Source organism: Hemibagrus wyckioides, linkage group LG21 (genome assembly GCF_019097595.1).
Source record: "Hemibagrus wyckioides isolate EC202008001 linkage group LG21, SWU_Hwy_1.0, whole genome shotgun sequence".
Lineage (NCBI taxonomy): Eukaryota > Metazoa > Chordata > Actinopteri > Siluriformes > Bagridae > Hemibagrus > Hemibagrus wyckioides.
The window spans coordinates 13,039,559-13,067,416 of NC_080730.1; the positions used below are offsets into that span (position 1 = coordinate 13,039,559).

Sequence of the window (27,858 nt, forward strand, 5' to 3'; positions counted from 1 at the left end):
GCAGCAATAGCACTCAGCCCAGGAGAGGAAGAGAGGACAAACATATGAGAGCATTGAATCTGAATCCTTCTGCCTGCCTACCTCGCTCGCTCCCACGTTTAAAAATTAACACAGCACTGCATTATTTAGATAACCCAAGTGCTTCACCCGGTCGTTCCTCTCCTCTATCTCTCTTTCTCTCTCTCTCTCTCTCTCTCTCTCTCTCTCTCCGCCTCCCTGCTCTTTTTTTCTCTCTCGTCTCCGTCACTCCATGCTGTTGCTCTGGGAAAGCATGCACCTTGTCAACGCTGGACTGCTGGACTAAAATGGATATCTATATTGAGATTCACCTGCAGTCGCTCTGGAGTTTACTTTTCCATTCTCACTGCACTAGACTGCTGCAGCAGCTCAGAGAGACTCCGAGCGGAAAGTGACTGTGACTCAGACGTGTGTTGTGTATTAACAGCGCTACTTGTTTTGCTGTGGGTTGAATTGGATTTTTTGCTTTTTTGCTGCAATACGTGGAGTGTCCTTGCGAGCCTATTCTCTTGTGGGTAATTTTTTTTTCTTTCTGCCATCCAGACGAGAAAGAAGAAGTTGTCTTGGGCAGCCTTCCTCTTCTCAGCTTTAAGATCGGACCAATCCTGTCTTCAGACAACATCAGCCGCAAGTTCGCCTTTAAGGTGAGTGAACACTGGGGTTCCAGTCAGGTCAAAGGTTTGAGGATGTGTATAGAGGTGTGTTGATGTGTGTAGACATGTTTTTATATCTTGGTAAGGGCAAAATATCCCCTTATATATTATAGAAATAGGGGACCCTTAGAGAGCTGCTTTCACGTTAAATTATTTTTATTTACATAGCATGTATTAGCATGTATTATTATTATTATTATTATTATTATTATTATTATTACTAAAAACCACATACATTTGACATCTAAATAAAAATAAACATATGTTGTTATTCTATATTGCTTAGACTAAGAGCAAACATTGTACCAAATCTGTTTTCCAAAAAAATAATAATAATAATTAGTAATGGTATTTATTTAATACTTGCTTAATAGACTGCATTATGTCATTTAATATCATCCTATTTAAAAACACACAGCTGAATAGAACGCTGCGTGGAAAAACCACAATATGGGTCTGTTTGATTATCATACATGTAAATGTTCCACTCTTATGCAAGTCCTCTGGCTTGTTTTTGATTCGTCTATCATCTCTCTCGAGCAGAACAGGTTTCGCAGGTGTACAGCGACGAGTGAGCTCTCGTGCTGCTGAATGCACTAGTTTAGTATTTCCTAGCCCAGTTCTGGAGTAGTTTCATGCTCCACTCATATCTGAAACGATTACAGGGGTTGTTAACGGGGTTGTGGTTTGAAGGGTGTAGTGGACAGGATCAGTAAAGGAGTTTTCTGTGTTAATGCTGTATGTGCTGTGGTGATTCAGCTGGCTTAAAGACTGAACAGAGTTTAGAACAGAATTATGACGGCCTTCACCTTCTGCAGGAAATGAGCAGCAGTGGTGTGTCCACAAGCAAATATCAGTGCTGAACGTGTCATACGAGACTCCAGGTGTACTCCATGAGTTGCCTCGGCGTGTGAAGAATGTGAAACTGTGTTTTTTTGTTGTTTTTTTCGCACTGGATTCTGTTTTCGGTTTTGCCCTCCAGCTGTGTAGAGCTCCTCAGGCGCAGGGTGGAGATTTTTCCTAACGGGTCTGTGCAGGTTCGGCGTGACGTCTGATAAAACAGTCTGCTTTTTATGAGGTCTCTCCGTTTTAGCTGACCCTCAGCAGACGAGGAGGTCAGCCTACAGGCAGGAACTCTTCGTTGATGACCTTTGACATGGGCTTTTAAAGAATCTGAGGGGTGGAGAGGGGATTTTCTTCAGTAAAACCCATTACAGGAGATTTACTGCCTCCATGAAAGGATGCCTAAACCTGATTTATGGCACCTGAAATTGCAGAAGTCCTAAAGGTGATTGTTCATCTGAGAAACTCTCGCATGGAGTTGCATGTGTTAAAAATAAGCACTGACTCATGTTTATTATATTTCTCATCTTTGCGAGAGCGTTTCCTGTCTACGAGGAGCGCTAAGAAATGGTGACGCGGCCAGAGACGATGCCGTCACACCCACATCCCTCCAGCCAGCATTTTTTGAACTAGTCTACGCACGAGGTTAATAATTAAGCAAGCATTGGCGAGACACTGTGCTGGCCATGTGTGTGTTTGGGTTTAACCACACAGAGAGCCAGAGGTGAGGCATAACCTGGAGACGCTTTGAATGCCTCTGCTTCCTAGTCTCATGTTGCTGTAACAGTAACTCCAGCAGCACCTCCAGCATCGTACGCTCCTTACTCTGGTTGCACGTATTGAAAGCGTTGTTCATTTTGTCTAGTCCTGCTTGTTCAGTCTGACCAGACCTGAAGATGGACCCTGAGGCTGGTGAGGATTTACTTCCTTGTTTTTGAATAGGTGGGCGATCTTCTTTCTGACATTAATATCACAGTGTCATGTAGTTCATAAGGCTTCATGTAGACTTTGTCACACTTTCTTGCAGTATTTTGTGTCTGTAGTTTTTGTTACCAAGCCAAAAACATTATACTGTACGTTACATTATACGCACACACACAAAACACACACACACACACACACACTATGCCATACATGTACTTTCTCTTTTAATTGTTACGCTCTCTTTCATTATCTCATGTTGTCTATCTCACACACACACACACACACACAGCGTCGTCCTCCACCCCAGAATAGCACTGTTGAATATTGATGAAGAGGGGTTGCATAACTTCTGGGAGGTTGCTCCCTCTCCTTGTCTCCCTCTGCAGGCCTTACAGAGCAGAAGGAAGCCAAATATGGAAAAAAAAACAGGAAGTTCTGCGTGTAATCATTTAATCTCATTAATGACTAACTTCTTGTCAAGCGTTGATGGAGCTGTTTTTGTTTAGACAAGATAATAGAACTTCAGAGATCTCTGTTTTTGTTGTTATTATTCATAGTCAGTAAACTGTGGGACACGTGACGTTCGGCTTTATTGAGTTAGAACAAATCGCACAGGAAAGAAAAGACCAGTGCAATCATAGCCTATTGTTAGTAGCCCTGATTTTCAGGCTAAGATTGAAAGATCCAAGATTTCCAGGGCTGATAAATCTATCTAAGTTTCTAAGGGAGTGATCCGATTTCAGTGGACTTCTGCACGTAATTGTTTTTTGGTTCAGTCCCGGAATGCAGTCCTGTCTCAGAAGCTGATAAGAAACAAGCTGCAACCTTTTGGCTTGTGACACTGATGTGTACTAATGTTGAGACTGATGGCAAAGATGGAAAACTGTTGAGCTTCAACATAAGCTGTGGAAGGATTTTTGCAATGAGAGTTGCACGTTCACAAAGAACTGACTAATCATCTATCAGTTCATATTACGGGTTTCAGATGTAATTGATTTCCACCAGCTTGAGCTAGAAGCAGTAACAACAGTTAAACATCAACCCTGCACTGAGAAAAGCAAGCGAGATGTACACAAGTGCTTTGGATTGTTTTATCTGTTTGATCGACTTACATCATATTCAAATATTTATATTCCCAACATGATCTTTGTCACTGATCATACAAAAAGTTATTTCAGGTCACTGCTAAAAAACTTGAATATACATTGCACAGAAACCTCTAAACATCTTTATATCAGCGTGATCAAAAGAAGGGAAACATTTCAGTTTCTGCTCCTATTACGCCGCAAGTCATTTTAGTACTTTTTTTAAGAAATATGAGCCTTTGTGTAAGTTGAGAAACATAAAACAGTTATTTTTGACAACACAAACAAAAAAAATTCTCTCTCTCTCTCTCTCATTTTCACTGGCTGTGAATGTGTGTTTCTGTGCTATTCCCTGTCCAAAATATCTCAGTTTCTCTTCATTTCAATCTTAAACAAGTTTCATATACAGAACTAGACCCTGTGCTAATGAACTCCAGGTTTTTTTTGGAACTAAAAGATTTGTTGCATTGTGCATTGGTAAAATGCTCTTTGAGAAAAAAGCATCCTCATATCTCTGGTTCTCCATGGAAAAATTAGCGAGATGTGGAGGATGATGATTACATGATGGCTTACAGGTTACAGGAAATCGCCACTGTTTACTCTAAAGCTCTGTGGGTGTAACACCAGATTGTCGTGTTAGACCCAGACCCAGCTGAGCCAGTAATCTTGATAAATCACCACTAAACTCAACATTAAGTTCCTCAGTGCTTCCTCGGTAACCTGGCATCCAAAGCCTATACTGGGAACACTGGGTATGAGGCAGGAGTCCACCCTGGACCATGCACCTTGATGGTTATTTGAAGTTGGTTGATAATTAGCTAATGACCCATATCTAAGGCACTGCTGAAATCAGGATGTTTGCTAAGTGGGAAGGGCTTTGATGGCCTGAACTAGCTGTACTGTTCCCGAATCGCTTGAGACTGATGTCCCAGAGCTGCTGGTGCAGGAGTAATGCATCTCTCTTATCATTCACATGAGCACTGTCTATTTACCCAGCATGGATCAGCTCTCAGGAAGCGTTCTGCCACAGGAAGGAGGTTTGTGCATGCATGAGACAGACAGAGCTGGAGACTGAACACACCCATGCAATCATTCCCTCAGAGTTGCCTAGTCATTATTGGTCCCAGTAATCAGTAATTATTCTTGACTCTGTATTCTTGTTTGCGCTCATGCGGATGACTTTGTCAACACATTAGCACATCGAGCAAACCACGTCCAGCAACTCCCTCGCCTTGAGTTTGTAAGTCTCCAGCTGTTTGCTCAAAAAACCAGAGGTCTGTCTAATCATAGTGCCTTTGGTGCTGGAGGGAGCAGTATGCACTTCTAGTGAGCTCTGTAACATGGGAATGGCTGGAGCAAGCACCAAGTGGCGGCACTCTCGGGTTTTATTTATCCTCACAGGCTCCATCTGTTGCTCTTTCCGCTGCATTAACCATGCATGACTAAAGAAATATACCTGGGTGGAGAGAGGGACAGACATGCTGAGAGTGTGACAAAGAAGTGGGTCACCTTAAGGATCTGGGAAAAATCTGTTGCATGTCAGTGTGTCTGAATTATAGGGGAAAAAAATTAGGTTGGCAATTTTTTTTTGCTTGCTTTTAATAGAATTTGAGGCCTCAACTTTACTAAAGCAAAACTAAATATATTTCACCAGCATGATGTGCTTTTTTTTATCCATGTTGGGTAAGCTGCCAGTATAACAAATGCAGTCAGTGTGACTAAAGATGTCTAAAACCTTGCTACGGTACACGATTTCCTCGCACAAGCATCGATCAAGACGTTGGATATGTGTCCCGTAATCAGTTCAGAAATGTCCATGATGCATGGTGCTGCAGGTAGATTGCATTCTTCAAACCCAAGTTTTACTTTTTTTTTTTTACTGAGAAGTTACTGAGAAAAATATTTCATTGCATGGTTGAAGAGCCAATCACCATGTCAATATGGAATGACTGGAATGACATGTAGGTGTTTTGAATGCTTCCATATAACCGGAGTCTTTGGAAGCCCCGCCCCTTTCTCTCAGTCTCACATTAGACTCAATTTTCCTGCTTGTATGCAAAGCTTATACTGAACGCTTTGACTTTATTGAGGCGAAATATCAATCTATCAATTTAGGTTTGAATTTTGACATTAGAAATTCCATGGGGGAAAAAACTGACCAAAAATGGTGAAAACATGGGGCATAAATTGACCAGAAATGGTGAGGTTGTCTTTAAACAGCAATGAATCTGGAGGTTGATTATATACAGTGTTTTAAAGTAATAACCAGCCCAGCAGTATACAGCTATTTGTGAACGAACTTGACCCTAAAGAATGTAATGATAATTTTAATGATGATTTTTGTTCTACTCCTACGATCTCCAGATATAGTTCTCTGTCTTGAAATACGTAACTCCATTGCTTTCTCAGTCAGGCGTGCTGCAGCTTCTTTCCTTAAGATGGAGTGCGTCTATCATCATGTGACAGGTTTTCTATGAGTTAGCAAAAGACTATATATAGATTATTTATGGCTCTAGATACGGAGAGATTTTCAGTTTTCTGAAAAATGTGGAGCATGTAGCTGACACTTTTAAAAAGCCTGGCCTTTTAAGGAACTGTTAGTTTTAAAGTAAATGCGCCTTGAAAATGGCAGTGATGTGATTCATTTGGTATAATGCGTCGGAATAAATGCCGCCACTTCCTTAGAATTGTCCTAGCAGTAATAGAGCAATAATAATAATAATTGATTTCAGATTGTTTGCTATGAAAACAAAATTCTGCTTCCCACTGATGAATAGATGAATAGATGCATGGTTTAGTGCTTATTGTTGCCCAGGGCACTCCTAAGTGACACAATCCCATAAGAACAAGAGAACATTTGGCACTGTGTAAAACAACAGGCCCGACTCAGATTACCAGCATTCTGCTTCATACCTGGTAAAAAAACAGGCCAGACTTCATGCCAACATTTCCTCATCTTCCACTTTGTTTGTGGCATGTTGCTATAGTCTGCTCGAAGCTGCACGGTTACAGTGAGTCAGTATAATATTGACTGTGTACCTTAGATTTTCCATTCCTTTACACAACACTTACACACTAAAGCTGTTTTGCTTCTTCCTCATCTCTGGTGGATATGAGCTTGTAATCCCACTCGGTTTCTGTCTGATTCTCCAGTGGGAGACACGCATTCTCGGGAAAGCTTTGATACCACTTCCCTCACACACACTGAGAAATGAAGATTTATCAGCCATTTCTGTTCACAGCCTGGTGATGACTGCAGTCTTCATTTCGGCTATAATTAAAATCTGGCATCTATATATAGTACAGTGTACAGCAAGGCAGCAGATTAAAAGCTCTTGGAATAAAATTTATTTTGGATGTTTTTATGTTCTTGATAAAGGAGCTCAAAGGCATAAAAAAAAATAAGATCCTGACAAGTGAAATGCCCAGATATTCCTCTTTGGCTTTTCGTCATCTTTGTATAGACCTATTTTCATCAGCACACAGCTGACCTCATGACAGTGACACACTGTTTGTCATGTCTCCTTACACAGTTTTGTTAAATGCCTGTAATATTATGTGTACCCTAGCATTAGAAGTCGTGCATGCGTGTGAAATCTGTTAGGATGGAGTCAGCGAGGTGTGAGACATGTGAGTGCATGGAAGAAGGAAAGCAGAACCGTCACATATGAAAGGAAAAAAAAAAACCCAAGGAGGCGTGACTTAAGTAGAACAATATCTTACAGCTCAAAATAATAAATTCCAAGTGCTAACACCTTTCAGCAGTCAAAGTTGTGTTTGGTAATTTCCAAAGTAGGAGGCTGCTGTTTGTGTATGAACATGTATCCAAATGACATGCAAAGTTTGCTGTGAAAAGCCACCAGGTAATGAGGCAGATTACAGGTAACAGGTTTTCTACCAGCTACTTCTGATTGCAGGTTCTGAATTATATGTATCTCAAACAGGACACTTTGTACAGAATTAGAATTTGTTTGCTTTTTTTTTTTTAGTTCATCTGTGTGTGTGTGTGTGTGTGTGTGTGTGTGTGTGTGTGTGAAGAGCGACCTTTAGTGCCACCTTTACCATTTTTTCCCTATTTTTACCCAGTTTAAACCAGTATCAGCTGCTGCCAACTGGGGATGGTGAATCTTTCTGACCTGCTCTTCCTGCAGAGATAAAAGGCAGTTTATGGAAATTGTTGTCTGCCCCCTTCCGCATACATGAGCTCAATTGGCTAGTGCTATGATTGATAGGTTTTGCCATCCTTCCCTCCCAGAGAACACTGCCAGTTTATCTCTCTTGCTATGATCAGGATTTGAACTTGTGATCTCTGGACAACAGGACAAACCGTTTCTGTTGCGTCACATGTTGTCCGAGTGGGTTTATTCAGACGACAGATAGCAAAGGCATTTGTGACCATTTCATAATTGTCTTTCAGTCAGAAGTGAGGGCGCACATATTATCTATAGCTATGATGCCTTTGCTCCTCTTCTAATATTACGAACATTAGAGGCAGTTGATAATCCTGGTAGTGAAAGTAATTAGGCCCAGTTTTTGCATGGCTATTATCCAGATTTTTTTTTTTTCTTTTTTCGATTGAGCTAACAGTGTAACTATTAACAGATTATTGGGTTGCATGTAAACATAGCCAGAAGCCTGATTCACTAGTCTGGTGGTCATCAACTGGTGGGCAGTGGTCTGGATCCAGATGAGAGCCCAGCAAAGTAATTTAGGCTGGGACCAAGCACAAAATAAACACTGTAGCAGAACCAGTCAACATATGAAAAAAAACACTGGCTGTTGTTCAGAGTCTCTAGTTTTCTAAACACACAGTTTTCTATCATGCTTCTGCAGGTCTTCTGTTATGGCCAGTCACATGCAGCTCACAGGAACAGTTGAATGCAGCCTCATATATTTCATAGATTTGCTCTGTCTTGTCTTATTAGCAGAGTAATGTTTTTTTATCATGTTTTGTTAATAGTATTAAGGATAGACAAGTTTGCACTTACCCTGTCCACAGTTCCACAGTGCAAGTCAACAGTATGAACCAAAACACAGTCAAATGACTAATGATTAAGCGTTAGATGTTAGTTTTATTGTGTTAGTTGCATATCCTGATCTTTTTAAGCAGGGAATGTTGTGTTGTTTGACGCTCACAAATATCAGTCGAAGTTGAGTGACCGATTGGATACTAATGTTTTGTTACCTTCAGAACAAGAATGAAAGTAAACCACAGGCCGCATACCGTCTGAATTCAGTCAACTTAATCATATTTCACCCTGAGATAAGGTTTTAAGTGTTGTTATTTTCAGTCTTGGTAAGTCAACTAGAGCGCAGCCAAAGCATTTATTATGCAGCAGTGTAGGAGTGCAATTACTTTGGGTGATACTCAAAAATCCTCGCTTGCTTCATTTGTCTTTGGCATATGTTTCGTGTTCTATACAACTGATGAGGCCACATACAGTACCAGCAGTGTAACTCTAGCAGTTTGTGATTCATTGTGTACATGTGTGACACACCCTAACCATAGCTGTTTTCATGGTGTTTTGCTTGAGATTAATGGGACAAAATGTCAATAGTAGCCATGATTAAGCAAAATCACGGCTTTAGTTTTGTATTTCACATTTCCTGATTAACTGGGAGCGATAAAGCCGTGGCATTATAAGTAGCACACACCCACACAGCACTAGAACAATAAGCTTGGTTTATTTATGCTCATAACATCGTTTGGGAAATAAGTTTCGGGTGTTTAAAACCAGTGTTTCGGTTTGGTACAGATTTGTAATCAGGCTGAGAAGACACGGATGAGTCTTGGATTTCTATCTAAGAGGAGTTATGGTTAAAAAAAGGTCTGTTTATCAAAGAAACACAGAATGAAGCCATGGTTACAGAGTAGCTACAGGAACACAGACGTTTGTCACATCATTGTCTTACATGTTCTAGAGAAGTACTATCAAAATAGATAATGTTTACCCAGGTCATGTGGTGTGCTCATGTCCTGCTCACTTTATCTAAACATTTCAGATAAAGATTAGATGATATGATTTATTTTTGTGGCAGTTGTTTAAAATAACTCTGTTGCCCCCATGTGATGCACTCTCTGAACTGCAATGTGGTGTGTGTGTGTGTGTGTGTGTGTTTAGCCTAAACATTATGCTTTTACTGCATTACATTTCTTACATATATTATCATATCTTTACCTCATAATAGCTATTTGAAAATATGCACATTTGTAATTAGAAGTTCATATCATGATACGATACACAAAATATTGGTTTCTCGACAAATTGGAGAACATTTGTCTCAAAATAAACGTACTTTGATGATATATAGAAAGATTTCAACTAAACTAGTCCAAAGGATACCACCACATCTATAAAAGTGTGTTGTGATGCTATAATCGTCATATCACCCAGACCTTCTACTAACCGACTTCTCTTTCAGGATATTATCCCTGGATTTAACTCTTGTTCTGTTCATGATTAGATGCTCAGCTGATCCAGGCAATCTGTTTTTCTGTTTGTTTTTTTTTAATCAATAATGAACTGTAAAATTTATTTAGCATTATGTTTCATATCTCCATCTCACATCTTAGCATTATGCATAATATTTTATTTTATTAGACCTTTTTTTACATTAATAAAACCGCCTAACCCTGCTAGGTGACCTCTAGCTGACCTTCATGTCTGACCCTGTTGTCCTCACCCAGTCTCTTCCCTCCTTTTCCCTCCACCCACACCTTTGAGGAGTGCTGAGAGTATTGATCTCCACTGTGCCTGTTTAGAGATGAACTCTCTCTAGTAGGTATGTGTGTGTGTGTGTGTGTATGTGTGTGTGTACTCTCGATTCTCCATATGTGCATGACAAAAACACGTTTAGAGATTTGCTTTTTAGACAGGAGCTAAAAGTGGGATATTTAAAGTATTGTGAATGCAGTGCATGTCATCATAATAAATTAGCTCATAGTGATCATAGTGAATGTCAAAATGTATGATCGATACATGTATCGATCGTATGTATGATAAACACAATACTACACAAGCAGAACACAGAATTATACTCAAGGCTTCATTTTGTATCTGCTTATATAACATGCATGGCCTTTATCAGGTCTGATTCACATGCTTTCATTTATTTGCATGTGTGTGTTTATAGTGTGTTCAAAACCGACCCGAGGTGGTGTAATTTGTTTATTTTTTTCTGTCTTACAGGTGTGGTTTGAGGCAGAGGAAGAAGACATGGAGGGGGAAAAGGAGGAAGGGCAGGAAGCTAAAGGAAGTATTGCATTCTGTTTGCAGGCAGAACACGCTGGGACTCGTACCTACTACTTCAGCACTGACAGCTTAGAGGATAGGGAGGAGTGGGTCCAAGCCATGAGTGAGGCAGCCAGTGTCCACATTTCAGGCCCGATTAGGTACACACATACACACACACACACACACACACACACCTTATGTACATGTGCATCCTGCAGATTTCTCTAATATCCTGAATAAACAGATTTTATTATGAAAAACATCCTATTTTAAATGAATCTACATTATCTGATAGCATCAGCATTCGTGCTTATTTGTGTTATCAGTGTTGCACTTCATTACATGCATTACACAGCTTTTCTGTCCACTGTAGAAAAACCTCAGAGTCCATCCTTACAGAGGAACAGAACCACGTCCCAGTGACACCAGCACCAGAGCTAAAGTCTTGTACAGAAGACAAGGACTCAAGGACTGAGCAACATGAGCCTGAAAAACGCAGAGTAAATGGGGTAGAAAGAAGAGGGATACCAGCTTCCACCACACCAGTGTCAACAGATATGGACATCCGGCTTGGGGAGAGGGGATGCCCGCCTCCTCACCACCCTAACGGATGGAGTAACTATGGTTCAGGCTACCCTTCCCAGGAGAACATAAGAGAGGTGCATGAGGTGCAGCCTGAGGCCCAAGAGAACATGGTGCTGCGCAGGGGCTTTGTGCCCAGGACAGGGCCTGAGAGGATGGCACAAAGGAAGAGCTCCATGACACAGTTACAGCAGTGGGTGAACCAGCGGCGCAGCCTGATGCCTCAGGAGGACCTCCGGAGGTATGGATGCAGAATATGGGCATTATTGGGTAATATTTCTAATTAATGCATGGGTGGAATTATCTGTCCCCTGTTAATTACAACAACACTAATCACTCATGGACTTTTGTGAGTCCTTTATATATGGACAGGAGAGGGCAGATAGCGTTTTCTGTGTGTTCTATGCTGTGACACAGCTCCATGTTTCAAAGGAAGAGTGTTATCCTTCATCCTCCCTGGTTGCATGATTGGGGAAAGCTGGCTAGGGAGAGTGGGAATTTCTTAGGTGACCAAACTAGGCAGAAAATGGGGGAAAGGTGTAATTAAATGAGAATACTTCAGCTGTCATTGTATGGGACTACCTCTACATCTAACTCAGGAGACCAAATGCTGTCGTTATAAGCAGCTTTCTCTAGAGTGTCCATAACATACCGTTCAGCTGAGAATAATGGCTGAGAATTAGTAGGATGATCTCTGTTCTTTTCTGCTCATCCATCTTTCTCTACAGTCCAGCACGGTATTACACAATGAACCGAGGCATGTCAGCAGACTACTACGGTGTGTATGGTGCCCCTCCGTACCCTGAGGAGTACCCACTGTACCCTCCAGGAATTCGACCTGACAGCATCTGCTCCATGTCGGCTGCCTATGACAGGATGCCACCCCGCTGGACGGCAGAGGAAAAGCGGCGTTCACTGAGGGACACTGCTCTTTATGGGCCTCCCCGTGAGCCCCAGTGGATGATGGGGGGTCCTGGACCACATCCTGCGTATTATACCCAGCTGGAGTCAGCCCAGGGGACCATGAGGCGTCTGTCACTGCAGCCACGCTCACGCTCAGTGCCACGCTCGCCCTCTTCGTCATCGGGAGGAGCTTACTCACCCGGACCGCCGAGCTTCATCTCGCCAGCACGCTCACCTAGTGTCCGGTTTGACAGAATGCCTGGGCGGCATAGAGATGATGGTATCTACGCTGATCCATCAGTCTATGGCATGCGAAGGTCTCTCAGTTCCCCCAAGGTAAAAATAAATGCTCCAGGGGTACAAGAAGGTTTAACTCTATTTGTTATTTGTTTGTCCCATATACTTTAACAGTACATGGAAACTGAACACTAATTTGTATTCTTGCATTGTTCAATGTTCAATTAATCTGAGATCTTCATTTGCAGTTCTAGTTGTGATCAAAAATTATGAAGAATTATTATATTATTCTATATTTTAATATAATAGAAAATTGACAGTTATAGTGCTGTGACTTATAAGTTATAAGTCAGCCAGATTATTATAAATGTCTAGTAAGAGTTAAATAGTGGAATAGATTTGTATGATTTTTTGAGTTTTTCTTATTTACTTACAGTTTCCATAAGTTTGAGGTTCAGATATCTTAATGTACCTACAAAAAATATAGTAATTGTGTAGTCATGTAATATTTTATAGTTAAAGCTTTTCTGTTTTTCTGATTTATTTCTTTTAGTATGATTTTCCTGGGGATCGACGTTCTCTCACGCAAAATGTTTACCATTACAATTACCCAGCCTCTCCCTCTGTACATGGCAAAATGGTAGGTTCATGGCATTTTGTGTTAGAAACTACACATAACTGTTTGGTTGGCTATGCTGCTAAAGGATGCTTGAGTGAAAATTCATATTGTGTTTGTGCGTGTGTGCATATTTCTGTCCTGTTAATTTTTTTATATTGATGTTTTATCTCAAATGTTGTTTGTCTCTTTCCCTGTCTCTGTCATCTCTCTGATTGTGGGTCTCCACATCCATCATCTTTATGTCTCTCGGACTGTGTTTATGTTCCTCTCTGGTGTGTGTATGTCTATGTTTTGTCCTTGGTTTTGTCGAAATTAATGTACACTTCTCCCTCTACTTCCGTACTATCTTGTATACCTGTGTCTTTCCCTGTATCTGACTCTATGACTGTCTCTGCGCTGGTTTTCTGTCTCCTACGTCCCATGTCTCTCTGTCCCTGTGTATGTGTGGGGCTTTGCTGCTATGGCCACGCTGTGTACTGCTTCTGTATGTGACTGACCTGCTGCTGCTGCTGCTACTACTTACACCAGGATGACATTTTAGACCTGCAGCTTCAGAGGAACTTGGATTACCTTGATCAGCAGGTACGCTTAACCCAGCACAGCCAATGTAGAATGGCTCAAGTGCTCATACAGCACTGCTCTCAACATTAACACTGATACAGCAATGAAGCTCAAATGTACTGTTGTGGATGATAACATGAAGGTGTGAATACTTTAGGCTGTCATACACCCTGTTTCACTCAAACTCCTACATTCACTGTCTTACCACACTGTTGACTCTATGACTCTTTCCCTGTGTGTGATTTCCCATTTCTTATATATATGAATATATACATAAAAATATTCTATGTCCTGAGAGAAATATGAGAAAAATGTCTTTAAAGGATTATGGCAATTACTGATAATATCTGGCAAATATTGACCCAACTTTTAATCTTTTATAGTAGAAGATACATTACTATATGTGATATACTGCAGAAAATTGTAGATAAATCATTTTGGACAAAATTAAAGTAAAATTATGTTATTTGCTGTGCCTCTCATACACCACCACATCAAAACTAACCAGCTAACAGCCCCATTTACAGCTGTCTGACAAAATGGAAATGAAAGAAATTGAAAGCAAATGAATTTACATAAGGAATGATTTCTTTAGAGGAGGGAAATTCTGGCAGAAGCTGATAAATGTATAGTATATGGATAGAAAGAGTTTAGATTTCTTATTCTGAATTTTATATGTTTAGCTTAGTCCTTTGTGTAAAATAGGACACATTATGCTTTAACAAGGTTTCATTATAATTCATAAGCCTTCCTTAGGGGTCTGCGCTAACCTTGATCAGTTCCTTCGGAATAAGTGAATTAAGTGAATACAAACATTACAGGAGTATCTTAACCTCATATTTTTAATGAAAGCTGATTCTGCTGTCTGCTTGTTATAAGGCTTGCACATGTAGGATGTTCAAGGGCTAGGAACTCAGTAACTTACCTAAAAACTCTCCAGAAATGTCACTACTATGACAAGCCTTTTTAAACAGTAATTTGTTTTGTGTTAGTTTCGGTGTGATTTAATATAAAGGAGCGCTTGCTGAAATATCCCTGTTTTAAAGAAAATCACTGTTCCACAGGATATAACAGCATCTTTATTAACATGTCAGTTGGAAAGGGATATACACTGATCAGCCATAACATTATGAATAGTGCCAGGTGAAGTGAATAACACTGACTATCTCCTCATCATGGCACCTGTTAGTGGGTGGGATATATTAGGCAGCAAGTGAACATTTTGTCCTCAAAGTTGATGTGTTAGAAGCAGGAAAAATGGGCAAGCATAAGGATTTGAGCGAGTTTGACAAGGGACAAATTGTGATGGCTAAACCACTGGATCAGAGCATCTCCAAAACTGCAGCTCTTGTGGGGTTTTCCCGGTCTGCAGTGGTCAGTATCTATCAAAAGTGGTCTAAGGAAGGAAGGAACCGTGGTGAACTAGCAGCAGGGTCATTGGCGGCCAAGGCTCATTGATGCATGAGGGGAGCGAAGGCTGGCCCGTGTGATCCGATCCAACAGATGAGCTACTCTTGCTCAAATTGCTGAAGAAGTTAACGCTGGTTCTGATAGAAAGGTGCCAGAATACACAGTGCATGACAGGTCAGGGCAGGGCGGGTTTTGGCAGCGAAAGGAGGGTCAATACAATATTAGGCAGGTGGTCATAATGTTATATCAGGTTGGTGTATATATATTCTACAGGTACTTTTATAATAGGTAGAAGACCGTATAATAAGCATAATCTTCTGAGACATAGGAAGAGACAGACATTTTCTGGATTTGTGTTGGATCACAGATTCCTTTAATCAAATAATTCCATCAATCTCCCCGCATGTAAACTAATCCCATCTAAATAGCTTTAGCTTTAATTTTATGAAATATTTTGACAAATTTATTTGATTTTTGGTAAAATATGGCATTAAAAGATTTTTTCCACTTTATTCTTTATTATTGTTTAAGGCAAATAGTAGTAGTGTGTGGCTTCCCCAACTTACTGGTAATGGGATAAAAAAACAACCCTCAGCAAATGATGGTGTTTTTTCTCTCAGGCAATGGAGGGAGATTACCTAATCGGAATGGTAACCCGAATGGTTGATCGTTCCACCCCCAGAGCAAAGTTATTCTCACAAGTAAGAGAAATTAGATTGGCTTCATGAGGCAGGCTTCAGTTCCATATTTCCCAACAGATCCACCACTGGGATTCATTTCAGCCTCTTGCTGCGACTTTCAGGCTCAAATAAATCCCTAGCTGGTAAGAGCTTGGCAAAAGCCAACACAAAGCCTGCCTCTTTGCCTAAACTCGGCATGTTGGATGTTAGGTGGTGTTGTAGAAACTTCTATTGCTATTCATTTAGGTTGTAATTCTTCCTTTATTGCTCCTAATAGGGCAGATTTCAGTGTTAATTTTATGTTGCTAAAATCCCTTTTGGTTGCTCACACTTTTGTGTCCATGTTTGGTGCCCATGTCTTTTGTGTCACATTTTCCATTTTAAAAGCATTGTGTCCCTTGTTTACTTGTCCTGTGTATGAGTCATATGCGTGATGTCTCTTTCACCATGTGTCAGAAAACACTAAAACCCTCTACTATATTGTATTTCCACACACTCATCATTATCACAGCGTCATTATCACAGCATATGGGAATGGATCGTGCTGCTGCATAAAACGTGTTATTTTTTTTGCCTTAGGTGTCAGAATGTGTCAGTGCTTGAGTACCGAGTGCTGAGTCTGGCAAATGTCTTGTAAAAAAAAAATTGCATCTTCTTTATCGCTGATTTTAGGTGCCTCCAGCGCATGATATTTACAGGGACCTGCATCCCACGCTGAAGCTCAATGAAATTGAGACCAGTGTAAGTCTTCACTGTTATCCAACCAAATTACATTCAATAATTTAAACATGTAAAGTCTACTAAGCAAAGGCTCATTTTATTACTTATATTTTTCTTAAACGTTTAATAAAAGGAATTATTTGCACCCGGTTTGTATTTGATATTCATGCTTTTTCTGTATGTAGAAACTCCTGACTCGCTTGTTTGAGCAGAACAGGCTTCTGAAGGAGCAGGAAGTGGTAGTACATCGGCTGCGAATGGAAAAGGTAGTTTGAAAATTTTCTTTTTAGTGGGATGTTAAAGAAAAAGTTCAGCCTTGAACAGATTAAAAAAATCGTAGATGATTCATGATTCTGGTGCTAATTTCATAGAGGTTTTTTTTTTTTAATCCTGTGAGAATTTATCAGTCACCTGAACACAATTCAGCACTCTCAAACATAAAGGATAGTGATCGAAAGGTTTCACTTTTAACTCCTAAACACAAAAGAGCAAGCTTCATTTCCCTCTCACCAATCATTTCCAGAAAGTTCCAGAATGCAATGCAAATATAGTACACTATAGTTGTAGTTATGGAAGAGACTCAGTTAGAAAGTTGAGGTAATAAGCAAGATGGTGTTGATGGAAGTGTTAGCATAAAAGCTGAAGGCATCGGTATTAGCACGTAGCTGAATGGCATTATGGTTAATGTAGGAAGCTAAACTGAAAATAGATCAAGATGCTGATGAAAAAAGTTTATGCCAGAAACTTTAAATTTCACTACAGAATAAATCATCATCAGATATGTTGATTATACAGTAATGATTCATATGCAGGTTGTTCATTGTGGATTTTTCCTATAAGAAAAACAAAATGACAGATAACTTTATGTTCACATCGTTTATTTTTAAATGAACCATACCTGGATTAGTAGCACATCCTCTGCTGTGCTGTGAAAGAGCATTAAACCATTGTGTCATCATTTTGTCCTGTGTGTTCCAAACTTTGCAGGATAACTTGGAGGCCACTCTGGTGGCCACTCATCAGGACATGGAGCTGTCCAGGACTCAGCCACTGGCCATGGAGAAACTGCAGCTGAAGAAGGAGAGCTTACAGAATCAGCTCATCAATGTCCGGGGGGAGCTCTCTCAGGCTTCCAGTGTACGCTGTGCTCTAAAATAACTTTATAAGAAACTCTCAGTGTCACTGAGCAATGCTTTAACAAGTTCACAATATTATCTAGCAAGAGACATTCTCAAACAGAGAAATCCATGAAGTGTTTCAAGCCTGATGGGCTGATCTTTGCCACTGCAACTGATCCAACATGAAGTTAAAAAGAAGATTTTTATGGTTTATTACAGTGCTCAAAATTTATAGTAAGCAAATGACCATTTTTGCACAGAGGGAAAAATTTAGGGAAAGCAGATAATGCTCTCTCGTGATCTGTAGGTGTGAGTGTCAAATCCAACAGCTGCTAATTAGCCTCTTGTCTGGTTTTCTCAGGCACTGACCACATATAAAATGGAGTTTGATGCTCTGGAGGATGAGGTAAATGCTATTCATGGTGACCTGTGGGAGCAGCTGAACACTGGAGGACAGGTACATCATCTTCACCATCATCCTCATCAAATTCATACTCATGACATCTAGTCTTTGTTCTTTTTAAGGCCTAGACATGATGCTCATCTGATTTCGGTTAAATGACCTATGCATTAATACTGTGCAATTTTGCAGTAACATGACCGTTCATTTCAATGACTGATTACGTTCACCAGCAAGAAAAAAAAAAAAAACACAATATGATTAGTGTTAAAAAGAACAGTGATTGCAATCATACAAAAGATACACCAGAAGACACCTTAAGAGAAGTAAAATGTAATCGCAGGGATCAAAAAAAAACTTTTTCATGGATTATCTGCATATGATTAATTATTGATTAGCATATGAAAGGTTCATTATTAATTCATGAGAAAACATTAATTTCTTCAATCTCCTGATGGTGTTTATAAATAATGCATGTCAGTGCCTCACAATTGTAATAAAACAGCTTTTTATAAAAAGTAAGGCTGAGTAACTGGATAGCTGTGAAAAATCGGGAATGACAAAGCGTTTTAAAGTGAGAGGAAGAGAGATAATAATAATAATAATAATAATAATAATAATAATAATAATAACATAGCAATTGTAATAAACATGCCTCCCATCCACCAACCTTTCTCTGTTGTTTCTCCAGAGTGAACTGGTCCACCGACACCTGCAGAAAGAGTTCTGGAGGATTCAGGATGTGCTCGAGGGGCTGCACAAGAACAATCCCTCTCGAGGCACAGATACAGCTAAGCACAGAGGTCAGCTTCTATGTTTACACTGCATAAAAAAATACAAAAATAAATGCATATTTAAATATTTGCATACATACATAAATACATGTACATGCATTACATTAATAGAAACTCCTGTACACCTGCTCATACATGCAGTTATGTAATCACCAATCACATGGCAGCAGCATGATGATATTTGGTCATGGAGAAATGAGCAAGCCTACAGGAGTTGCTAATAAAAAAAATGGCCAGTGAGTATAAATCTAGACAGCTTTGTTTGAACTTTGTTGTGTTTGTTTGCAGTCAGTGCAGCATCAGGTTCTTTCAGCACAAACAGTCCAGCGAGCCCACTAAGCTCCGTGAGTCTAACCAGCCCCCTCAGTCCTTTCTCACCTGTACCCGGCTCCCAGAATTCACCCACAAAACAGCTGGCAACTGAGGTAAGCCATTAAAATGTAACAAAGCCTCAGTACCTCAGCACAAGAGTGCAACAGTACTATAAAGATACATGCAGAATGATGACAAGCTAACTTTAGCACAGCGCTATATGATTTATATTGTACATGTGTAACAGGTGAAATATTTTCTGTCATCAATCTTTACAATCATTTTCTACTATCTAAAGTTTAAAAAACTAGACTTTGCATGTAGCTAGCATCTTTATTCTAAAAAGTGAACCAACTAAAAGGAAAACCCTGATATATTTGATTTAATTAATATGGTTTATTTAAAATGCAATTAAAAAAATATAAGAAATATGACTGTGAAGAGTTTGTGTATCTGTATGCCCACCTTTAGATCTAGCCTACAGATGTTTTTGAAGCTGCATTTGGTAAACTGATTCCTTGATCTTAGCATAGTGTTTATAAAGTTCTTCTGCATCATGTTAGCTAAATATATGTTTATTGGCAGAAAAACTCAATTTTGGTCAAAACCAGATTTTTTTTGTTTCTTTGCCAGAATTCAGACTCAGTGACAATCACCATCCAGACCCCCACACATATTATACAGTGTTCAATTAACTCAGTGATGAGATGCAGTGTATTGTTCATTTCATTTAGTCTGACTCATTAAGATGTGTTTCTTGATTTAGACCCCATGGCATTTGTTGAACTCTCATTAAGTAATTCTCAGTTGGATCCTAATCTGAGATATAATTTCTGTCAAACATCTGTTATCATGTATGCAAATTTACATTTATATTAGCCTTCTAAAGCATTCTTTATATAAAACTATCAACCACAAACCTCAGTCAGGGCTCTAACTGTATATATCCTGTCTTCTCAATGGTTCTGCCCTTGTTTTTTGTCAAAGCTCTAGTCTTTGTGCCATGCCTGCTTATGAACAAATGCTAGATATTTTTTGTAGGCAAACTCACCTTTGTAGATATTCACCAGTGGTTTGTTGATTTTAAATGAGCCTTAAATGATCAGCTATAGCAAACTGATCTGCACATTTTTATTCTATGACAAAAAAAAAAAATCAGAATGCTCTAAACTTGAAATGACCAGTCAGAATATCATGATCATGTCTTCATGGTAGACTTTTTAGGACGTAATGTGCTGTGTGCAGGCCAGTTTATGTTACTGTAAAGTGAGCTCTAGTGAAAAGCTTCACCTTTTTAAAAAAAATCCCATGCACCTCTCTGCGCTCTGCCTGGCTAAGTAACTCCTCCTGATGCACAGCTGTTTCCCTTCTTCTCCTTCCTCCTTCCTCCTTCTCCTTTTTGTCTTTCCCTGTCTTTCTTGGGCTATATACTTCTCCTCTCTCTTTCTTTTTCTCTCTCTATCCTTCCTTCCCGTTTTCAGGAGATTGGTCCTCCACGGCCCCCACTCCCTAAGTCTTACCAGCCCCTGGACCCCACCACGATTATGCCCCCTGTCCCCCCCCTCCCTTACAGCAGCAATGCCTGGCCACGCAGCATGGACAGCTATAAGGAAGACAAAGACATGCACAGCCGAAAGGTATCTCGGAGTAGAAAAATCATCTGAACGAAATATAGCACAGTGCCCATTCCATAACACCAGAGCCACTGTCATATCAGAACCCTGTGTATATTGTCCTTCTGATCATGTCCTTCCAGCAACCCATTCATCACTTACCATCAATGATTATCACTATCATCATCATCATCATCCTCTCACTGGCACTCATCCCTTTCATCTCCACTTACTGTACCATTTCACTTTCCATCAGTTTCTTTCTCCTGTCAGTATTTCTTACTATGCTTACTATTTTAAAGAGCTCTTTTTGACATTGCATTAAGAAAATATTCATTGATTCATTCTTTCACCTTCAGCAATCCCTTTATCCTGCCCAGAGACTGTAATAGTAAGTTCTTGCTAATGTACAGTACTGTGGTGATTCCTTTTTTTGCTTCAGTGCTGCTGCTCCATTCAGTTAGATCCTCTTATTAATCAGAGCAATTCACTCCATAGCCATAATTCTGTTCCGTGCAGCGTGTTAGTATCTGGACTAGAGAAGATCAAGTGACCTCATGTGCATTGTACTGTGTTTCTTTTGTCATATGTATTCATTTATTCTGCTTTCTTGTCCAGCACAACTTCAGTTCACTAGAGGAAAAAAACAATGATTGTGACATGGAGCAAGATAGACAAGGCAATAAAGGTAGGAGAGTACACTGTCCTTTCGAGAAGCTTTATTCTGAATTTGATTTTGAGAATTTGAAGGGTTTCTGTTCTCCTGAAAACTCTTAATGGGTTCAGACATGCAAAGAGTACCATTTATTAATGAATGAATTAGTAAAGGGCTACAAATTCTCTTTTAATATATAAATAACACAGAGCACATTGCTAATGTAAGATATTTTTGTGTGCAGTTGGTATTGTCCCACCCAGGACTAAATCTCCTACAGATGACAAGGATGGTGTCCATAAGAGGAATGGGAAAATGCCTAACGGTCACATCTCCAGGGTGGGTCACTGGCATAATTTCTAGATGATCTCATTAAGTATCAATATTGATTACCAAATTATCATTAACGATTGTTTGCGATGACAAGCATAGCACAAATAAAACCATAACTAGGTTGAAGAGAACTGTTCTGTGTATTTCTGATAAACTGAAATCTTGTACATTAACATGACATGAAATGTCATTATTATCCTTGAACATTTCTAGGAGAGGCCAAAGAGCGCTGTGTTCCCGGCTGAAGCAAAGTCTAAGATGAGCGTAGAGGAGCAGAATGAGAGGATACGTCGGAACCAGAGCAGTTCAGTCAAAGACAAGAGACGCAGCCTTAATCTGTCCAACAACCAGAACTTGGATGGCCTCAAACCTTCTGTCAACTACAGAGTGGTTAGCACCTCTTTACTTTTATCCTTTCTGCATCCTGACAGTGGATTATTAGGCATCCAAGCCACATAAAGCTCCTAGGCTCCTTGTTATCTTAGGTTTTTGTATGTGGTTGGTTTACTTGCAGATATTCACAGAGACCCAGTTATCATGTTTACTGTAGCCCACTGTTTTTTTTATAAGTATATTTTGGGAGATTTAGCAGATTTACCAGCCTTTCAAAAGATTATTGTAGCACTGTTAACATATTTCTACTGAAAATGTTCAAACTCTGATTTATTTATTTGGGTTTTTTGATATGTTTTGGAGTAGTATGTTACAATGTTTGTATTACTGGTATATTCTTGATGATTAATGAATAATCTGATGAATTTGTGACTGAAGCAAGGAGAAAGCTATTGACTATTACTGACAGTATATTTTATTTATGTCCAGCATGCCAGGAAAAAAAGACAGAAAACTCAGGCATGACAGTTCAATTTTGATTATACGGTAATGTTAATTGGTTGTCTTGTAGGTGAGGAGAAGAGTGACCGCCCATGAGGTCGACATAAAGGACCTGGAGGCGGCCGTACGAGGGGAAGGCATGGAGTCTCCGAGGGAAGAAATTGCCCGTCTACGGAGACAGGTGGAGCCTGAGAATTATGAGCTGGATATCAGCAAAGAGGTAAAGTACTGTACTGTCTCTTTCTATTAGTAGTAGTTGTAGTAGTAACAACTATTAAACACTACCAGCTTCAGTTCAAATATAATGTAATCATTACGATTTTGTCTGTGACAAAGAGAATAATAAAATATTTGCAATTAATCTAGTTTCTTACTTCTAATAATGATCTTGTAAGTAAGATTTAGTATTTATTAATAGTGGGCCAGTTCCTACTGAATGACAAAAGTGCAAATATGGGTATGTTTCTGATATAATTTCTCACAACATCACTATTGTCAGGCTGGAGTGACAGATACTTGACCAGTTTATCATCAACGTACTGTAATGGTTATTAAACTAGTGTACTGTAATGGTTGTTAAACTATTTTTTGGACAATGAAAGTGTTTGGCTCACAAAAATTTCCACATGAATATGGTCGATTTAATAAACCTGGATTAAAATCTAAATTGAATCTAACCAATAGATCTGGTTTAGATCCTGCTATGCTAAATGATTAAAAGTATCCTGCAAATGTTGATGTTCATAGAGTTTTATCATTGTTTGATTCAGCTGTCTGCCCCAGAGAAAGTGTTAATTCCAGAGCGGTATCTGGACATAGAGCCCAGCACACCGCTCAGCCCAGAGGAGGAGAGAGAGAAACAGAAGAAGGTGGAACGGATAAAGACGCTCATTGCCAAGTCAAAGTAGGCTGCTCCTGTCTATTGCTTACACACAGATTTACTGTATAGCAGTGATCTGGAGCGTTGTCGGTTTACTAGTATGTTAGAGAGGCTCTGAATGTTTAAAACATTAGATTTAGTCATTTGATTGTGTGTTATGTTGTAGTATGGTTCTAATTTTCATTTAATTTACACAGCTTTCGATGGATGTGGGTTGGTTACTAAAAACTCAACAGTATAAATCTTCAAATAATGTCCAACCCATAAATGCAATGTTTCAGCTATCTTAGCTGTCTTATAGTCTTTGTTTACCTTAGCCTGAGCTAGAAACAGTTAAATATACACTTTAACAGGAATACCTATAGAACATACATCTATTAAGTTTATGCAGTTATCCAATCAGCCAATCATGTGGCAGCATTGCAGTGTATAAAATCATGCTGAAACAGATCAAGAGTGCCATTTAATGTTCACATCAAACATCAGAATGGGGAAAAAGTGTGATCTCTGTGACTTTAACCAGGGCATGTTTATTGACATGTTAAAATGAGCTGGTTTGAGTATTTCAGAAACTGCTGATCTTCTGGATTTTAACAGTCTCTAGAGTTTACATAGGATGGGGTTAAAAAACATCCTGTGAGCTGATGGTCTGTATGCTGAAACACCTTGCTGAAGAGCGAGATCAGGGACGGAACAGATTGGTTCCAGCTCACACGTAGTCCATAGTGACTCAAATAATCACTCTTTACAACTGTGGAGAACAGAAAAGCACCTCAGAATGTACAAAACATCAGTCCTTGAGGTGGATGGGCCACAACCACATCAGGTTCCACTGCCGTCAGCTAGGAACAAGAATCCGAGGCTATCATGGGCACAGACTCACAGAAACCTGACAGTTGAAGAAGCTATAATTCCACTGTGATTATTTTTTATCTTCAATAATCTGTCTAGTTTGGGTGAATCTGTGCCCATGATTTTGTGCCATTTTCCTCTGACCTCTCTGATCAACAAGGTGTTGCCACACACAGAACTGTCATTTACTTTTTTTTGTTTTTCATACCATTCCATGTAAACTCTAGAGAATTCCCAGAAGATCAGCATTTTCTAAAACTATATGCCACGATCAGTCACAGAGATCATCCTTTTTCTTATTCAGATGGTGACCCACATTATCTGGAGCTTTTGACATGGTTCTGCATGAATTTTTTTTTGCATTGCTCTGCTGCTACAGTACATGATCGGCGGATTAGATAACAGCGCAAATGTGCTAAAAATTCTAGTTTATAGGAGCTGGGTGAGTGGAGCATACAGACTAGTTGGGTTTGCAAACCAACACAACACAAACTACATCCAAACTACATACAGACAAATGTTGAAAAACCAGCTCTGTGCCTCCACAGTCTGCAGAATATTGTCCCGGTGTTGGATGGCCCTGTGGAAGCCCAGGCAAACCCTGAGCAGAAGCTGCAGGAACAGGAGAAACGCATCGAGATCTCCTGCGCTTTGGCTGCTGAGGCCTCTCGCCGCTCTCGCCTGCTCTCTGGTGAGGAAGCCTGTCGTCCTGAGGAGCCTGAGCAACCCCTTTCTGACCTCTGACCCCTGTTTGACCCTTTGTATCAATCACCAACCCTGTCCACTCTCACTGTCCCTCACTGTCTTAACCCTCATACTTCAGAGCTAAGGTGGCACACAGCATTTAGAGCAGTGCTCTAAAAAGAAATGGCAAGATAAAACAAATAGAAAAAATTCATATACTGTATAATACAGGCTTAATGTTCATTCGTTGAAGTATTTTTTGTACAGATATTTTGTACAAAATATGAATTTCTGTCAGCTCTGCTCTGAAGTACCGTCTCTTCCCATGCAGAACTATACTGCAAATTAGAACAAAGTGAAGAGCTTAATGTTTTATGAGCGACTTTTCGTAAGCCATTTATTTCTCATATACAAGACACACCCACATCATGTGTACATGCCAGACCATTTAAGATTGTTAGGTAAAGTTAGAGCTCTTGACTAGACATTGTCACAGAAAAACAACTGAAGAGAAGCACCTCTCATGTTGCTGCATTATATAATTTCTTATTTGAGCTGCTTTTCCTTTAAAATATGTGTTTGATTTGTATAGTTATACAGTCTATACATTTATCCTCATTCACACCGATGCTGAATCACTCAGGATCATGAGTTCTGACTGTGTGGTCCAGCACCTTCTATATGATTTTTGTTTAGAAGCTTTTTATATCATGCTTTTTTCCATTCAGCAGTCTGACCTGTGGTCCTCTGAGAACATGTCAGACTACCTCTCTGTTCCACGACCTTTTCTTTCTTTCTTATTTATTTATTTATTTATTTATCTGTCATGTGTGAATTTTCCCATCGTTTCGTTCCATTGCATTGCAGCCCAGATCACCTCGAGTCCCCCCGCCTCCCCGACCAACCTGGCCCCTCCCCCTTCCTCTGGCTTCTCTGACTCCTCCCACATCATGAAGGTGTGAGTGTGTGAAGGTGAGTTCCGCTCACTGCACAAAAGCCCCTTGCCCTTTTTTTATCCACTTCCCTTCTTCCCGTATATTCCCTGTGTGCTCCAGTACTGTTTTATCACTCTTCCCCTTGCACCTTTAAGTTTTTATGTAGTACACTATTCCATATAGTATATAGTACTATATAAAATATATACAAACTATGAGATACAGAGAAGATTGCTTCAGTTTGACTGATAAAACAGTATTGGACTGCAGGGGTAGAGTGCTCCTTTTGGTCTTGCTTTGCGCTTACATTTTTATTTTCAGTGGAGCTTCTCTCAAGCTTTTAGTACACCACAGTACAGATAGCAAAAGGGAAAGGAAGGTGATACATTTTTGGACATTGCATAATAGTATGTGATGTTTTTCCTAGCAAGTAATGTCTGAATTTGATTTTCAACTATATAGTTACCACAGACACTTTTAGTGAAAACAAGGCACAGGACTGATGATCTTATTTTCCAGATAAGTGTCAAGAATTTTCAAGTCATTAGCCTAATATCTTCTACCACTTCACTTTTAGATATTCTTATTCAGACATGTTCTTTAAATAAACCCCATATACCCAATATTCACTCACCAGCCACTTTAATAGGAACACTTGTACACCTGCACATTTGTGCAATTATCTAATCTGCCAATCATGTAGCTGCAAATACAAGTCCAAAAATTCTGATATTGTTTACATCAAACACCAGAATTGGGGAAAACGTGAGCTCAGTGACCTGGTTGTTGAATAGCAGAAGGGGTAGTTTGAGTATTTCAGAAACCCAGATCTTCTTTTTCACATGCAGCAGTCTCTAGAGTTTTAACAGAATGGTGTGAGGAAAAAACTCTAGGTTTTGCAGGAAAAACAACAATGTGCTATAAAGAGTGCTTGTTGGGTTTGAGCTCTCGTATACTTCCTGTCAACCTCTCTCATCCACAAGACATATCTGCTGCTCTCTGGATCTTTTTCTTTTTCACTCTATTCTGTATAAACCCTAGAGACTGTGTGAAAATCCCAGCTTATCAGCAGTTTCTGAAAAACTCAAACCAGCCCGGTTTGGTGCTAAAAATCATGCCATAGTCACTGAAATCACATATTTTTCCTCAACTGGATGTTTGTGAACATTAAGTGACTCTCTTGTATCTGCCAGATTTTATGCATTGTGCTAATGCCACATGATTGACTAATTGGATCATTTCATGAGTAGTGCAGGTGTTTCTAATAAAATGGACAATGTATGTATAGTTACTAGTATCACAAAAAAAATTATTACAGCCATTTTTTTGCTATGAATAAAATGATTGTGTGATGGAGGAGGTGTTTGTTTGCTCTGCTGCAGTGTGGCGATGTTAATATGAGTAACTGTGTGTATATAAGTGTTGTATAATGCTAACGATTCAGTTCCTAATTATCATACTCAGTGTCTTCTCTTCTCTTCGTCAACTATTTTTAGCTCAGGCGCTGGCTGCTGTCAAGTTCGATGGTGAACCCTTCTGAGAACAGCAAACAAACGACACGAAAAATCACTTATATTGTCCCATCTCCCCCAAACTGTGTATTTATCTCAGTTACTGACACACTAGGAGGAGGAAATACTACAAAATGTTTGGAAGTTGGAGATCCGAGGTTTGAGGGTGTGATCTCAGAGATGCGGTTCAGAGGTCGCTACAAAAATGAAGTCACATCCTGACGGTGGGCCTCTCCAGCTCTCAGTCACATGCTTCTCTCTCTCTTTTAAGCCTTTCCATGTAGGACCTAATGGCAGTATGATGGAAACAACAGATATTGTAACATAATGAAAGCTGCAAACTAGCCAGAAAGTGAGATTTGTTTACACAAAACTATCTGTAATGACTGCGGTGAGCGTTATACTAATCCTGAAAAAACTGGCCAGACACAAGTGAAGACACAAGTACGTCAGTAACAGAGTTGCGG

At 39.7% G+C, this 27,858-nt stretch overlaps 1 protein-coding gene across 8 annotated transcripts in view; it reads left to right on the top strand.

The window, feature by feature from the left end:
* The window catches only part of plekha6 (pleckstrin homology domain containing, family A member 6), a 94,934-nt gene extending 67,485 nt beyond the window's left edge, over positions 1-27,449 (top strand). For 4 of the 8 annotated variants that reach the window (XM_058373853.1, XM_058373849.1, XM_058373855.1 and 1 more), the window contains 20 exons: positions 562-662; positions 10,714-10,916; positions 11,132-11,581; positions 12,069-12,579; positions 13,034-13,120; positions 13,628-13,681; positions 16,423-16,491; positions 16,656-16,736; positions 17,458-17,607; positions 17,950-18,045; positions 18,680-18,791; positions 19,071-19,207; positions 21,326-21,395; positions 21,607-21,701; positions 21,909-22,085; positions 22,600-22,749; positions 23,300-23,433; positions 24,810-24,952; positions 25,813-25,917; positions 27,377-27,449. In XM_058373853.1, coding sequence (XP_058229836.1) covers positions 562-662; positions 10,714-10,916; positions 11,132-11,581; positions 12,069-12,579; positions 13,034-13,120; positions 13,628-13,681; positions 16,423-16,491; positions 16,656-16,736; positions 17,458-17,607; positions 17,950-18,045; positions 18,680-18,791; positions 19,071-19,207; positions 21,326-21,395; positions 21,607-21,701; positions 21,909-22,085; positions 22,600-22,749; positions 23,300-23,433; positions 24,810-24,952; positions 25,813-25,907 — 2,915 coding nt within the window. In that variant the 3' untranslated portion in view covers positions 25,908-25,917; positions 27,377-27,449. Of the gene's footprint in view, positions 1-232; positions 462-561; positions 663-9,619; positions 10,307-10,713; positions 10,917-11,131; positions 11,582-12,068; positions 12,580-13,033; positions 13,121-13,627; positions 13,682-16,422; positions 16,492-16,655; positions 16,737-17,457; positions 17,608-17,949; positions 18,046-18,679; positions 18,792-19,070; positions 19,208-21,325; positions 21,396-21,606; positions 21,702-21,908; positions 22,086-22,599; positions 22,750-23,299; positions 23,434-24,809; positions 24,953-25,812; positions 25,918-27,376 lie in introns of those variants that run through there. The other 4 variants (XM_058373856.1, XM_058373852.1, XM_058373857.1 and 1 more) reach the window with 4 other exon arrangements.
* The last annotated feature ends 409 nt before the right edge of the window (positions 27,450-27,858 follow it).